The 15,904-nt window shown below is 49.1% G+C and overlaps 1 protein-coding gene across 1 annotated transcript in view; it reads left to right on the forward strand.

The window, feature by feature from the left end:
- LOC137464270 (mitogen-activated protein kinase kinase kinase 3-like) overlaps nt 1–15,904 on the forward strand; it is a 77,104-nt gene that overhangs the window by 55,495 nt on the left and 5,705 nt on the right. Inside the window, exons 8-14 of the mRNA XM_068175561.1 lie at nt 4,049–4,182; nt 6,747–6,820; nt 8,976–9,043; nt 10,879–10,971; nt 11,915–12,109; nt 13,263–13,411; nt 13,988–14,119. Of these exons, the coding sequence (XP_068031662.1) occupies nt 4,049–4,182; nt 6,747–6,820; nt 8,976–9,043; nt 10,879–10,971; nt 11,915–12,109; nt 13,263–13,411; nt 13,988–14,119 (845 nt within the window). The remainder of the gene's footprint in view (nt 1–4,048; nt 4,183–6,746; nt 6,821–8,975; nt 9,044–10,878; nt 10,972–11,914; nt 12,110–13,262; nt 13,412–13,987; nt 14,120–15,904) is intronic.

The raw sequence follows: 15,904 nt of genomic DNA on the forward strand, positions 1-15,904 counted from the left end.
AAGTAGGTTCTGTCTTGCTTATTAGTTTAAAAGTACCCTAAATTTGCCTCAAATCAACATGTAGAAGTCCATGCTCAGAAGGATCAGCAAGGAGAGGAGGGAGGCTTGTAGGGATCCCTCTGGAGAAGAAGAAATTAAGGAAGATTTGATCCATCTGCTCGCAGCTCCTCTTGACAGACCCAGAGAGAGAAATTTCCAGCAGGTTTCTCTCTTTCTCCCGTGCAGCCCCGTCCTGAGCCTGGTGTTTCTGCCAGGGCTCAGAGGAGCAGCACATCTTGACGTCGTGTCCCTTGTTCGGGAACGTCATCCCAGGGCTGGGCTCCCTGTGGCTGCAGCTGTGAGTGGTGGCAGCTGCCAGCAAACCCTCCCCAGCTCTGTCTGTTCAGGGGCTTCTCTTCCCTGCTGGATGCTGGTCGGTGGTGGGTGAAGTTTTGGGAAGAGCAGGGGAAGATGAAGCCAGGGAATGCGGGGGCGGAGGGAAGCCAAGCCTGGCACGGGGGAGCTGGCTGTACGTGCAGCACCACGAGCTCTGCACATACTGCATGAAAGGCACTTCTTCAATAAAAATATCAGAAGGGAACATGAAAGGCCCCAGTGGGTGCCAGCAGTGACTCTGAGTCTCCGTGCTGTCCTGGTTCTCTGTCCTCAGGACACGCTGTGCTCTCATCTCAGATCTGTGGCTTTACATTCGTGTGTGTAACGTGGAGCAGGAATCCCTCCCCAGAGCACCTTGCTGCAGAGGGTAACTGAGGCCAGCTGCTCAACCAGGGCCAGCTCTGAGTTCAGGAATCCCAAACAGAGCTGCTGAGATCTGACCAGCACTCTGCCTGTACAGAGGTGCCTCACAGCCAGCCCCATCCCCACTGGAGCTGAGTGTTGTCCCATAGACCCCAGGACAGTCCCCTGGGGGCCTCCTCTCCCTGCCTGCTGCTGCTGCTGCTTCTTGAGTATTAGGTCAAGTGTGAAGAGATCTGTGATGGGTCAAACTGGCCCATCTGGGCTTTTCTGTCTGTTTCTTCCTCTGCCTCAGGGTGGATTAATCAGCATTATCCAATGCATCCAATGTGTTTTCCCCACTATGAATTAAGCCTGCCATGAAGTACCACTGTTGCTCTCTTTCTCTGACCCCTGTTTTCCATTCCTCCCCTCCTCCAGCAGCACTGGGATTGCCTGAGGTTTTGTTAACAGAGCAGGATAGGGCTGGAGTGGGGAATCAACCCTGAGCTCCAGAGCTCTGCTGCCAGCACCTCCCCATGTTTCTCCCAGGTGGAAGAACATGTATGGATGCAAAGCAGCAACAACCAGTGCTCCTGGAGGTGTGAAGCTGCAAAAATTACTTTGGGCAACACTTCTACCCAAACAGCCTGGCTGAAAAGGGATCTGCTTCATTCCTACAGTTTCCAAGCATGCAAAAGCCTAAGCACTTTGTTTAATTTCCTTACCTGCTGGGAAATAGCTGGTGTCTTATTCACTTTAAAAGTTTTTGGCAGGAAATGTGGCTCTGCAAGGTCAAACACAGCTGATCTGTGGCTGGGAGTAGTTGTTACAGGCAAAGGCTTAATGGGAAATCATGGGAAGTCTTTGTGCTTGTGATAAATCTGGTTTAACTCCCTGGGTTCAGAGTCAAACAGGCCGTGTACAGATCTTTGTATAATCCTAGTCAAAGGGTTTCTGGATAGCAAGTGGGTTGTTGGAGCAAGAGATCCCAGTAGTGCATGAGCAGATCCACACCTCATTGCAGCAGTAACAGAAATGCTCAGCAGAGCTACGATACAGCACTTACACCTCACTAAATCCTCCAGCAGCTTTTTGGGGCAAGAGCCACCCAAACGTCCTTGTGCTGCATTCCAGATTGGCATCTGCTAAGCAAACGAGGGGCTGCTGATGCAGTGATTTATTCAGGGTGCCTGAACTGCTCAACAGTTAAAAGTTTATTTATTTATCTTCAAAGAGAGGATGCTGTACTTCCCAACTGGTTTTGTTTTAGGGCTGGTGGAAAGCCAGTTCGTTATGAGTGCTGCAGCACTCGAGAGTCTCTCTCCTCTTGATCTTGGCATTACTTCAGTTGGACTTTTTTTCTCTGTGTTCTTATCCTGCAGGAAATCTGTGAAGGAGAAAATAGGAAGAAGAAAAAAAAAAGTAACTCAAAGCCATATGACTTTTATTTTTACAATCTAAGCAAGGAGTTAGAAGGAAGATGTAGCATGGGACAGACAAATCTGTGTGTTTGGTGCAAATCCAGCAAAAAGGCCTGATTTAATGATCTTTAATGCTGGTGTGACACTGTTAACATTCAGAGCTCCTGATGTGTATCTGCTTAAGTGAAAGGTGGGAACTCGGGCTGGTAGTGTCGATCACGCAGAGGGATTTATTCCAGAGATCCATCTGGCACAGTAACTGCCATGCAGAAGAGGCAGAAGTGCTGTGTTGGCGGATCAGTGTTGACTTTCCATGATGGGCTAGGCCCCCTCCCTGTACCTTTCTCTTGTGCTCAGCCCTGGGCATGTTGATAGCAAATGGTGGTAATGAACCCAAGAACTGGCGAGAGTGCCACAAAATGGACACAAAATATGAGGAAACACATCTCCACGTGCTTTCTGTCTCCTTAAGGATGTGTTCTTTTCAGAAGTCTGCATGAAAACAAGTTGTTGTGTTGTGTGAAAGCTCATGTTGCAGGATGCCAGCTGAAGCTCCAGCACGGATCCACACGGATCTCTGTGAGCAATTCCTTGCCATGGAGTGATGACAGCCCAGGGATGGAGGGGAGGGACTGCAGGCATTCAAGCAGAGACAAGGCTGTGCAGCTGGGCCAAACAAGGGCAGCAATCCCTAAAGCTGGAAAAGGCACAAGGATAGAGTGGATTTAGGGGAATAAACAGCAGGAATGGAACAACTTCATAAAGAAGCTGTGGGGTTCTCTCCCAGGTGCAAAATGGAAATCACCTTCTGCTAAACGAGCCCCTGAGGGAGCCACTGGAAACTTTGCTGTCTGTGCATAGGATGCACAGGATAGAGGCTCTGGGGTTATAGTCAGGGGAGACAATTCCCTTGGCCAAAAATGAGACAAACTGATCCCATAGGTCATTCGTGGCCTGGAATTTTTGGGTTTGAGGGCTGGTTTTCCTTTGTCTTTACTTTCATGTAGGGAAAGAGGGGAGAAGAGGGTATTTGAGTGCAAGTTGTTTTCCATATAACAAGTGTTTCAGTGATGTTGCACTGACCACAGCCAGGCCGTTTCCCACGTGTCTGGACAAGGCAGTGACCTGCTCCAGGGGGGGAATGCCCAGAGGTCAAAGAGGAGGGGGGTTTGTGGTTTGCTTTGAGACTGACTGACTGTGTCACAGCAGAACTCCCAGACCTCTTTCCTTTCTAGCGTCACACCTGGGTACAGTGACAGCTCTGAGGATCCAGGGTTTGTTGAAGGTCAAGTCTGCTACATGTTGTATGGTCCCACAGTAACAAACCCTCCCTGTTGCTAAAGCTTTACAGGATGCCCATAAACAGCATCACACCTCTAACTCCATTCCCATCCTCATGAGTTCACACCCAGCAGCATCTCCAGGAGCTCTGTTGTGACATTTTCATTCTCTGGACAGAGAGACATAATTTTGTCTCTCAGGAGAAGCACAGAGAGAAGAAGAGAAAACAATCTTTGCCTCTTTGTTTTCCCCATGTGGAATGTGGTGTGGAGATTGTTTACCTGAAGTGATTACTTGATTAAATTCTAGTAAAAGTTATTTAAGTTCAATAACCAGTGTGTCTCAGACTCTCAACAAAAAATCACAAGTTTTGTTAGAGTTAGTTAGATATAGTAAGTTAAAAAGTAAGTATGTAGAATAGGATAGACTCTCTTTAAATAGTATATTAATGTAATATAGAATAGTTTTAATAAAGCTATCCTTCAGCCTTCTGATCTGGAGCCAGACATCAGCATTTCTTCCATCGGGGGTCGCTTGATTTACAATAGCCTGTGGTCACTGGAACAGCGTTTCTGGAAGGGTTTGGGTTGGTGGGTTCCCTCCCTGAGCCGTGTCTGTCCCTGTCCCAGGCTCTCTGCACACTGGCCGGAGCTCTCCGCCGCCGGGCAGCGTTCCCGAGGAGCAGCAGCAGATCGCCCGCCAGGGATCCTACACCAGCATCAACAGCGAGGGCGAGTTCATCCCCGAGACCATGGACCAGAATGTGAGTGGGGCTGGGGCGTGGCTGGAGCGGGGACAGCTCTGCTGGCTGCGAGGAGGCTGCCCTGGGAGAGCTTTTCCCACCGTTGCACTCTGGCAGTGCCTGTGCTTGGGGCTCAGGCCGGCTTTTTCCGGGAATGGGTGCCCCCGGGCTTGACACGCCTGGGAAAGTCTGATTTCCAGGAACCCTGAGAGCCAGTGGGAATGGCAAATGTGCCCGAGCACCTCAGGTAGCTCTGGAGCAGCAGCTGCCAGGCCCTTGTGGCAGCAGCATTCCCAGATCCCAGGACCATGAGGGAATGTGCCAAGCAACCGATTACCGGCGATTGCGACAGCCTGGGGACATCGGCAGCTCTGGCTGCTTCCCATGTGGTGTTTCTGCCTGAGCTCCAGTTACAGTTCTTGGCTCTGCCCAAAGCCTCTATGGTTTTGTGTTTCTATCCCTCTCCCATTTATATTTTTTTAAACTCTCTTAATAAGGAAATTGTATATTCCAGTGCCTCAGTAATAAAAGAGCAGCAAGTTCCTCAGTGCTGAGCAGTACCTCATCCTCCAGTCAATTTGGTACCCGCAGTGAAGGAAACTCCGCAGTGTCAAGGGACCACAGTGGGAGCAGCTTATACTTCCCTCTCATTTTTGCATTTTTGCTCAGCCTTTAGCTCTGAAGAGCTTAGTATAGATCCTGTGAAGTCAGCTAGGCTGTCTGAGCACATGCCATTCTTACAAAGCTCTTGGAAACACAGGACCAAGTATCCAGAGTTTGCAGGAGGGGCGTGGAGGGACATCTGGAAGGCACTAAACTCAATCCATCAGGCTGCTATGCTGGATGCTCCTGGGGAGATGTGTGTTTCCTACACTCAAAAGCACCCACTAGCTCCACATTTGCATGCAGGCTGTGCCAGTGTTTCCACGGCAAAGTTGTGTTTTCAACAGTTTATTATACAGCCATTAATAAAATAAGAAGTCACTCCGGGTGAGTCTTGGCAGCGTCAGAGTGCAGATGCATCGTGTGCTCCTTGCAGCCAAAAGCTGGCTCTCTATTGTTTTCACATGCCTCCAAAACATGTCGGGGAGGATTAAGACAAAGTGTGTGTGTGTGCAGGAGGAGGGTCCCCGTGACCCCCTTGGGTGTAAATCAGCCCAGCTTCACTGGCTGTTTGTGGAGCTCCATTAATTCAGAGCCCTGAGCCGGCTCCGGATGAAGGTTCCCAGATGCTCTCCTTGCTTTTCCCCAGCATCACACTGTGGGTGGCCCATAGCCCTTTGCTGGAGAATTAAAAGCAGGGAAAAGGGGTTTGGGGAATAGTTTGGGGTTTATTGTCTTTCCTCTTTGAGCAGCTATGCTTTTCCCTATATGGGCTTTGCCTTCAGAATTTTCTTGTACTTCTGCTTCCATATGTGCTTCATGCAAAACCACTCAGGAGCTGGAGCTTGCTGCCTTTTGGGGAATGCCCCTGTGCAAGCCTGTGATGTAACTGTGGTCTTGAGACCAGCCTGGCAGATGAACAGAGGCTGAATATGGAGCATGCTCCAATTCCCAATTTTATGCTTTTGAGAAATGAGTCTGTTTCAGCTTTAACTGCTGGAAGAGACCTGGCATGGCTGGCAGAAGTGGGGAGTGGCTTCTATCAGAGTGCTTGCTCCTCTTTGGCCTAGTGCATTTTGAAGGAGGTTTTAGGGTAAAAACTAGGGTGCAGAGAAGAATTGCACTTTGCAGCTGGGACTGCCTGGCCAAAACAGCACGAGCTGTGCTGACAGCTGGCTGAGGAGGGCTGATGGAACAGCCTGTGGAAAGGGAGCCTGCTGGGGAAGGAGGAGCGATGTGGGACGCAGCAAAGTGTGGCTCCACATGCTGTTTAACCCTCATTGCTCAGCTTTCCCAGGAATGAGCTGTGGAGCAGGGGTTAGTGAATGTCCACAGCCAGGAGGGAGCACGGCACCACCGTGGCACCGCTGGCAGCACAGTGTGGCCCGGAGCAGGCTCTGCTCCTTGTGGAAGTGCACGCAGCTCCAGGGTTTACCACTCCATACAAGCCCTCTATTGTTACTAACCAGCTATAAATAACCCTGGCCAGTACAATGTCTCATCCAGGAAGCAACACAAATGCAGCTTTTGACTCACTGAGCTGGTGAGTGCCAAGCCTGTTCTTCCAGCCAAAAACCCTGATGATGCTGCGCTTTATCAGCAGAGAGGAAGGCTGGGCTCGTGTGCCAGGGCAGCTCGGGAAGTCAGGAGCCCAGGGCTGCAGTCCTGGCTGTGGTACACAATATCCACTTGGCCTTGGGCACATCATTTGTGTCCTGGTACATATTTTCCTTTAGTAGTAATATTATTATTTCTCACAAATGCTTTGAGCACTTTGAATCTCCTTGACTTCTCCGCACGCTTTAAACATCAGGGTGCTAATGATCTTTGCTTCAGTTTCCCTACAAGCAAGTAGCAGTTAGGAAGAGCAATAATGCAGAGAAGGCATCATAAATGGATGACCCTGCCGAGGTCTGCTAGTTCTGGAGCTTGGAGAGCTACAGTGCATGGTTTTATTGTTTCCCCTTTTCTTTCTCTGTCAGATGCTTGAAGCTTTCATCAGCCCCGATGACTCGCTGTCTGGGAGCTGCCAGTCGCTGGACAGGTCTGTGGACAGGTGAGTTGTGTGTGTCACCATCTTCACAAGCTGAACTGCAGCCTCTGCTCCATAGCGGGAGAGCAGCAGGATCGCTGGCAACCCCTGAGGTTTCTGTTGGGATGAGGATGCACCTGAGCAAAACAAATTTATCCTTATTGCTGAAAACCAGATCCTAGCACAGACGTCTGTGCAATGGTATGATTTGAATTGCAGTAATCTGAGCTGGACAAAGAGAGCCTAGCTTTGTGTCACCAGGTTTTCTTTTTTGCCTTTTGAGATGAAAATTCTCAGAGAATCACACAATGGTTTTGGTTGGAAGGGACCTTAAAGATCATCCAGTTCCAATCCCCTGCCATGGGAAGGGACAGCTTCCACTAGACCAGGTTATTCAGTGCTCCATTTAGCCTGGCCTTGAACTCTTCCAGGGATGGACATCCACAATTTCTCTGGGCAGCCTGTTCCAGTGCTTCATCACCCTAACAGCACCTCCTTCCCCCCTGGCTCTCTGCAGTCACCAGGCAATATTCCATCAGCCTCTCCGTGCCTCCTCCTCCCCGGGCACGCTGTCTGCTCTCCACTGACCACTGGCAAACTCAGCAGCCCCTGTGCAGTGCCAGCAGCCACAGACGTGTCAGTCAAGGTGCTGAGGACACCAGATGAGCAGTAACTAAGTTTAGCTACTCAGCAGGAAGCAACTGGGACATGTTGTACTAACCCAGGCTGCGATTCAGTGCCTGGTGCCACTGAGCTGGATCCCAGCTCACACGTGCACAGAATCCCTGTGTTTGCTGCTGTGCAGGGTGAGCTGTGGATAAGACACTGTGTCCTTTTGGGAAGCAGTCTATTTTTTTTTTTCCATCTGCATCAAAGGTTGTCTATTTTTTTCCGCTGTTGCTGTTGCCGTACAGCCCCAAGGCTGCGTTCCAGCAGCCTGCCTTGGGTAGATTGTGCTTCGGGTTTGCAGCTCCGTGTGCTTTGGACCTGTCTCAGCATCAAGGTCCATTTCCTTTTTGTGGCTTTTAATAATTTCCTGTGATGTATTTGCTCATTGTTAGGGCTGTATCGAAGCTGGATTCCTTGTGTTCCCAACCTCTCTGCCCCAGCTTTGCTTTTGCACAGATTTTGCCAAAAAGAACAGCAGAAGGAGCACAGGCTGTTTGTAACACTCTGCTATGAACTGAGAGGAGAGCTTTAGGCTTTTAGCTCTCTGTCTGTGAGAGGGTGGCATGGCCTGATTTCATGTGCAAAGCAGGCAGATGTGTCCAGTCATGGGTCTAGGAGCTGGAAAAGGCACAAGGAGGGCTGTGTTATTCCAGGGAAGAGGAGTAAGTGGGACTATTCCTGCAAAGAGGTGGTGGAGGCCTTGCAGCCAGTTGTTTGGGATGGCATCAGCCCAAGAGGACAGAGCAATTTACAGGCTCAGTGACCAGGCTGAGGGTTAGGAACAGCACCACAAACTGCTCTTTGCCACAGCAGTGATCAGCTTTGACATGAGTAGGTTTCAGAGCACTTCACAAAGCTGATTTCTACTCTGTGCCCATATTGTTAAGAGAGAGTGGAAAACTCACATGTCCAGCTCACTCTTGAAGAGCCTGGGGTGAAATTGGGATTGCAGAAATGCCCTTGCAGCTCTTTTCCATCCTCTCACTGTAGTTTAAAGACCTTGAGCCTTGAGGCACCAGTGCCACACTCTCCCTCCTGGTCCCGTGGGAGGCTGCATGTTCCCAGTGGTGGTGCAGAGCCCGTGTGTGAGGGAGGTGATGATGGACAGGAGGGAAACCTGCATGAGCTGAGCATGGCTGAAGGACTCTGGTGTGTACACCTGCAGCAGCTGGGCAGTGTTCAGGGAAAGCAGAGGTGTGTGGCTGAACACTTGACATTGAGGGAGCAGAAGCCTGTGGCCCTCCTTCTGTGCTGCCTCCTGCACAGGGGTGATGATCCTTGGCTGCTTCATTTCAGCCTGGTGACTGTGGGTTTTGCAGCATCCCTTTTGTTTGCCACAGGAACAAGCTGTGATCCAGCCAAAAAAACAACCTTCATTCTTGTGCAGGAGGAGGATGGGAGCTCAGTGGTCAGTGCAGCTTGTGGTTTATCCTGTCCTTTCCCTAGTGTATTAGTTCCATAGCTGTTCTGATATAATAGATAAATCCTTTTTTTTTCCATCCCTTTGCAGCCCTCCCTTTCCCCAAACCCCTGTTCCTGGAAGGAAGAGCCATCCCAAAGACAGTCTTGATTGCATGGGTAAGCACTCTTGGTGATTTATTATTTGCTGAAAAGTATAAAAAGCATACAGTAAAGAGGCTGGGTAAAGACTATTAGAGAGATGGCACTGCATGAAAAGTAATTAAAAGCAATCAAGCAAGCCAACTCCATGGCTTGGGTAGCCCTTCAGAACTGACCCTGCAATGATCAAACATGAATATTCTCTAAAATCAAAAGGCCCAGAGCATCAAACATAGGCAGGACTGCTCTTGTCTTCCTTAACCCTTTGTGATTCTGCAGCAATACCTTTGGGACTGGTTTGGGAATCAGTTGACAGCAACAATAGTCCAAACTGGGCAGCTGGGGCCTTGAGGTGGGTGGGTGCAAACAAGCAAAGCTGTCGAGAGATCTGTGTTGGAAGATGTTGCTCTTGTGTTTGCAGATAACTGCAAGGTGCTGACAAGCTGGGAACAGCCTTGTAGGACCAGCTTTTGTCTCTCTTTTCTCATCTGGGAGTTGCCCCTTCAGGATCTCCACTTCCTACATAGCAAACCCCAACTCTCTAGGGAGTTACACCTCTTCCACTTGCATGAATAATAATCTGCAATAGTGCAAATGCTGTGAGAGAAACTGTATTGGTGCTTGCAGAGATCATAGGTTACTGCTTCATCACCTAGAAACATCCAGCTGGTTAAATAATGGAAACTCTGTAATATTGTAATGACTTGCACTATTAAAAATGAGCAAATGGCAGCCAGCCTGTGGCAGGAGAACTCATTGCTGGCCTGAGGCAGGATTTCTAGATTGAGCTGCAGAGATGAAGCAGCAGTCAGCCCTCGTTGCTGAAGGTTTTAACGCTTCCCCGGTGGCACTTGGCTTTGAGACACCTCTGGGCACCGTTGCTCACACTTGGCTCACCGAGAACCTCTTGCCCTGTCCTTGTTGCTCCTCTTGCTGACCATATTTCAGCCATTATGTGCTCTTTTTGGCAATCACACCTAAATACAGCAGAGGCCAGCAATGGCCTCTGAGGAGCGGCTGCTGGCCCCAGGCTAAGACAAACAGTCAGAAGGGGCCGCGTCGTTAGAATTGGATGGAGGAAAAGCAGCAGGTGAAAGAAGGGGGTGGAATGACAGATATTTTAATCTCAAGTTATTTGGTGCTACCAGCAATGGCTTCCTGTGCTGTGGTTTTTATTAAAAAAATATGTCCTTATCTTGCATGTCCATCCATCTCTCCCATCACCCAGTGTCTAAACTCTGATGGTCTTTAATCCCTTCTGTATATTCTATCTCTCTAGTATTTAATCAAATAAATATAAAAGTTTGGAGGTCTGGAAGTTTAAATTGGCTTTCAGAGGGAAGGAGTCACATCTGAGAAGAAAGAGGGGAGATATTATCTGGTGTTAGTCAAGTGCTGGAATTTTTGCATTTCCCTGGAAATAGCTGAGATCAGAGCAAAGGTTTTGGAGGGGATGTGTGTAGGCCTAATCCCGCCTGACAGCTCTGTTTCATTTTTTTTGCATTTTCCAAGTGCAAATAAGATGTTTTAGTGCTCTGCCTTGGAAACCAAGCCTGATCTGTTTTAATCCCCTGCCTTGCACTTGAACAATGTGGGCCAAGGTCCATAAATTCAGCAGTTAAACCTCTGCTTTAGGGGCAGTAAGGGCAGTGTGCCTAACCCTGATTTTCCACTGAAGAGTTTGTGACTGTGGGCAGATTTCACAGGGAGCCTTGGGGTATGTAGGGTTGTGTAAATGAACACCTTGTCACCTCCTTCTCGCCTCTTAACTCAGCGTTTCCCATAAGAAACACTGTGGGCATTTGAAACTGAGCTGATCTCAGAAATAGCTGTGTCTTCTTCCCTCCTGCCAGATTTTGACATCCCATTCTGTGAGAGGTTTGGGAAAGGTGGGACCTTCCCGAGGCAGTACCATCTCTCCCAAAGTCGCAAGGACTACAGCGATGGTAAGGACATGATGGGGGCTCAGGGAGGGAGGTGATCAGTCCGTGTTGGCTTCTGACAGTGCCTGGGGCTGGAAACACTTGGGAAGGAGAGGTTTCTGATAAAGGGAGAACCACCAAGTGCTTTGGGATTCACTGGTGTATTCAGAAGGGTGTTCTCTGTGAGACCTTGTGGCTCTGCTCTTGGGAAGTGCTGAGCCTGTCCTCTGCTTACACCTCCTATTTTAATTTGGCCATGGGCATGATTGGCATTTCTCATCCCTGGCAGTATCAACCTTCCTATTCCCCTAAATTGCTTGCTTTTGAGGATGATTTTTGTGACCTTTACAGCAGGTTTCTCACTGAGCCACAGGAAATCCCCAAGCAATTTCAGGGTAGCAGTATCTGTTTGCTTCTCTGTTTCAAGCTGGTGAGCTCAGAGCTTTGAGGCCAACTCCATCATCTTTTTCCTGCTCATTCTTTCACTGTATGAGACTGCAAGTAGTGGGAGGCAAAAATTCCCTTGGGAAAAATGTACTGAGGACGTGCAGAGAGCTTATTGATCTTTCCAGAATGAGCTTCATCTCTCACTGACACCCCTGTGAAAGCAGCTCTGGCCCTGCTGTGTGGTCATTTGCATGTGGACTTAGGGGATGGCAGGGATAATTTTCAATGTAAATCTCTGCCTGTTCAGTGTTTAATTGTGATTAACAACCAACCAACCCCCTGATGTAATTAAACTGTTGCAAACCCCTCTGGAAACATCTACATTAGATGTAATGCCTGCTGTTATCAACTCTTAAATTGAATTTAAAATCTTCACAGGCTTTTGCTTCAGTTTCATTACACTTGCTTTGCTTAATTTGAAGAGGTGGGGATCTGGGCAGTGATGTGAGAAGGTGGTGACAGGTGGATCCAAGCTGATGTGTGTGTTCTGGCTGTAATTTTACCCCTTTTTCCCCTGCAGGCCGGAGGACTTTCCCCAGGAGTTACTTCCCACAGGAGAACCTGTTTCAGCTGGTCCCTTCCAGCAGAACCAAGAGCTTTACTGGGGACAGCAAGCTCAGCACCTTGCAGTATGATGAGTACAGGCCCAAGTGTTGGAACAATTGTGAAAAGGGTCTGCAGGCATTCAGCACCTCCCCTACCAAAGCCAGGAACTGTGAGTGAGCCAAACCCCTGAGTGCCCGAGAGTAGAGCTGGGATTTGACACAAAACTGGGTTTTTGGGACCTGCTGAGTCACTGGACATCAGCTGAGCCAGCCATGGGTAAACTTTGATTGCACCCCCACCACGGGGCACACTGCACCAGCTCCCGTGCCATGAGCAAGGCTCAGTCCAACACTCTGTGTCTTACCTTGGCCTTTGGCTGAGAGCTGTGTGGGGTCAGCTGGTGTTCATTGTTGCAGTTCTTTAAGGAATGGTATCACCCTGCAGCAGACTCCCACAGATAGGAATGTTAGAATGACCCTTAAACCCTAGAGGGAACCTATTGGCCAGAGGCCAGATGGCCCCAACCCCCCAGAACCTAGATAAAAACCCACTCCGCCATTGTTCGGTCTCTTTTTCCTCCTTCTCCCCAGAAAATAAACACATGGAAACTGAGCCTCTCTCTCCTGGCTTCTAAAGCTCTGCTCCTCGGCCGTCCCCCAAGACTGAGCTAGCGTAACAGTTCAGGGGGGCAGTCAGAGGGCATTGCATCAGTTCATCACTTGCTGGGCTGCAGCTGATTGCTTGTGTGTTGGACTGTCAGTGTGGGGTGTGTCGGATTCCCACAAGACTTGGGATGTGGGAGCAAATGCATCCAGAGTTTCTGTTCCTTGACTTGCACTGCTGTCACCCCAGCACCCAAAGATGGTCTTGCAGGCTCTTCTGCTATTGCAAGACTGCCCATGATATAGAAGCTGGTGCATTTTGGGTGTGTTTAGTGATGGATAACGTCCTAGAAATGACCAGTGAGATAAAACTGCTCACTGCTCTCTGCCTGGGTTGCTGTTCAGCCATCCTGTATTCTGCTAAACACTCCCACAGCAGAAGGGAAATTCCAACGTTGGCTAAGAAAACAGTTTTTAGAGGAAAGACTCTTAATGAAATAGGACTTTTCTGGATTTGTTTGTGCTTTATGCTAATGCAGACTGGGAGACATTCCCCCCACACCAATAGCACCAGTGCAGTTAAAACTGGTTTGTCCTGGTGCACCTGGGAGAGAGAGACTCCTGACTGCCCTGTATGGTCAGGTGGACCCTGATGCTGAAGGGTGCTGTGCAGGGTCTCCCTGCTGTGCTCTTCTCTCAACCCTCTCCTCTCCCCTGTAGCCCTGCAGGCACCTGTGAACTGGAGGCTGGGGAAGCTGCTGGGAAGAGGAGCTTTTGGGGAGGTTTATCTCTGCTATGATGCTGACACTGGGAGGGAGCTGTCAGTGAAGCAGGTGCCTTTCGACCCTGACAGCCAGGAGACAAGTAAAGTGAGTACAAGGGCCAGGGCTGTTCTGCAGCACCTTGGGGAGCTGTGGGCTGGGGGTAGAGGTGTCCATGTCCCTGGAAGGCAGTGTGTGGAGACAGGCTGTTGTTTTCCCTCTCTGGAGTAGTCCTGAATGGCTCATGGCACCAGTCACAGTGCTCTGGTGACTTCTGTGCCTCTCAGTTCCTTGGCTACATCAGCCTGCTCCGTGTCAGGTATCATCTCTTGCAGGTCAGTCTGATCTTCCTTAGTTTTGTCCTTCCTGCTCCCTTCACCTTCTCCCCCTTCTGCTTAGTGACTATGTTGAAATATTTCCAGAAAAACTCCTTAAACACAAGTAATAATAATAATAATAATAATAATAATAATAATAAAAGCCTGTCTCAAAGCCAAGCCCTGTCTTTCTCCTTGCCTTTCCTTTAGGGCAGTGCTCCTTATTTCTGAGCCTCGTGTGGCCAATGTCTTTGTGGACAGCTTCACAGCTGCTGCAAAAACTGCTCAGCATGGAGCAGTATTTATATCACGTTCCCAAAGACACCATCATTCCCTTTCATCAGGAAGCCTGTGTGGTTTGTTACAGGAGGTGAATGCTTTGGAATGTGAGATTCAGCTGTTGAAGACTCTCCGTCACGACAGGATCGTGCAGTACTACGGGTGCCTGCGGGATCCTGAGGAGAAGAAACTGTCTATCTTTGTGGAATACATGCCAGGGGTAAGTGTGGTTCCTGCTAAACATTGTCCCGAGTGGCAGAAAACAGATTTTGAGTTTCCTGGACTTTGGTGAAATTTGTATCTGTCCAGCTGAGCTGTTTTGTAGCTGATGAACCAAACCAAAGCAGTGGATGCATCCCTAAGGCTTGGGAGAGCTCCGACGTGAGTCAGATGTCATGGTGAAGCCCCTCAACAAGCACTGGGTGAAATAAGAAGCCTTGCAGGCAGGTTTTAGGTTTGAATCCTGAAGCAGGGTGTGTTCACAGTCTGGAATCTGAGCTTGGTGAATGCGGGACATGATCCAGATCCTGCTCCAAACACTGTGGTCTGAGCCCATCCTTAAGTATTTACTGCAAATCCCTGCAGGACAAGCTAATAGTACAACTGTCCACCCACAGCTGTCACCAATTATTTGTGGCTTTCAGCACGTGTGTATTAGAAACAGTGGTATTCACTTAGAGTCTTCTGTTGAGGACAGAGCTTTTTGTGGGCAGCATTATCTTGTGCAGGAGTGGCTTCAATTTGTGGCTTTGCTGATATAGGGTGAAACAGTCACGGGGGGGAAAAAGATCAGAATGCTTTGAGGGAGTTTAAGCAGGGGCTGGAGAATGTGCATGGGTGAATTGAGCATCTCTTTGTGTTTGGGAGCTTGTGAATTACATCAGCCATTAGACTGATGGTGTAAAACAGCATAATGCTATTTACATTGCTGGAGGATGTGTTCTCCTAAGTCCCTTCTGTCCAGCTGGATTTGTTCCCCAGAGCGTGGGAGAATAAACCCTTGTTTATACAGAGATTTGTAAGGTCAGAAGGGACAATTAAGTCATTTGGTTGCAAACTATTCTAGTCATTAAGTAAATGTGCTAGAGGCTCTCTGAATGCATCTTGCATGTGAGTGATCAGGTGGACTGCCATGCCTCTGAGTCCCTCCCAAGCCCTGTCCTCCCTCTGTCCCTGTGGGCATCTTGCCTTCAGGCCCTGCCACAAGGCGTGGACCCAGAGGAGTGAATCCCAGGAATTCCAGCAGTCCCCTTGCTGCTTATTCCACAGCGTGCTGATGTTTGTTAGCAGCCAGGAAACCAGCATTTGATGCTGGGGCAGTGTCCAGCAGGGCTGGAAATTCAGTGTTTGGATTTTTTAATGATAAAGCTGAGCTCTGACCAAATACAGATTGACTTTGCTGCTGCAACAACAGCTCATTTGACAAAAGCAGCTCGGGCATCTGGTTTCCAAGGCCAGTGGAAGTGAGGGAGCTCCCAAACCGTGCAGGACAGCAGCTCTGCAAAGCTGGGTTTGGCCAAGCTTCCAGTTTAAGACAGTCAGCTTGGCAAAACGGTTTGGGTGCACCCTGAGGCTGCCATTCTTTTGACAGCCCTCAGTTAATAGCTGACTCTGTAGTTTCTGTCCTGCCCATAAACTGTTTTTAAAATTATGCTTGGAAAACAGAATGGTCCATTTGACCAAGGCCTCAAAGAACAAGTTTCCCCTTCTTGTTTGATATCCCCTCGTCAGGGTGGGGGAGGGCAGGATAAGAAATCTGTTTTGGTTGTGGTGAGGGAACGTACCCTGCATACAGCTTATATTGAGGGGTCACTTAGAGCATCTCAGGATGCTTCAGCAGTGCTGAGAGAGGAGGAGGAGAGGCCCATCCACAGGATCAGCACCAGCCTCAAAAGAAGCCAAAACAGTAGCTGGGCAGAGCAACAGCAGAGATGGGTGGATATGGAAAAGCTGATAGAGTTGGATGGGCTGGCTTGGAGCAGAGCAGCCACTGTTCCCAGAACAG

Source organism: Anomalospiza imberbis, chromosome 1, assembly GCF_031753505.1.
Source record: "Anomalospiza imberbis isolate Cuckoo-Finch-1a 21T00152 chromosome 1, ASM3175350v1, whole genome shotgun sequence".
Classification (NCBI taxonomy): Eukaryota; Metazoa; Chordata; class Aves; order Passeriformes; family Viduidae; genus Anomalospiza; species Anomalospiza imberbis.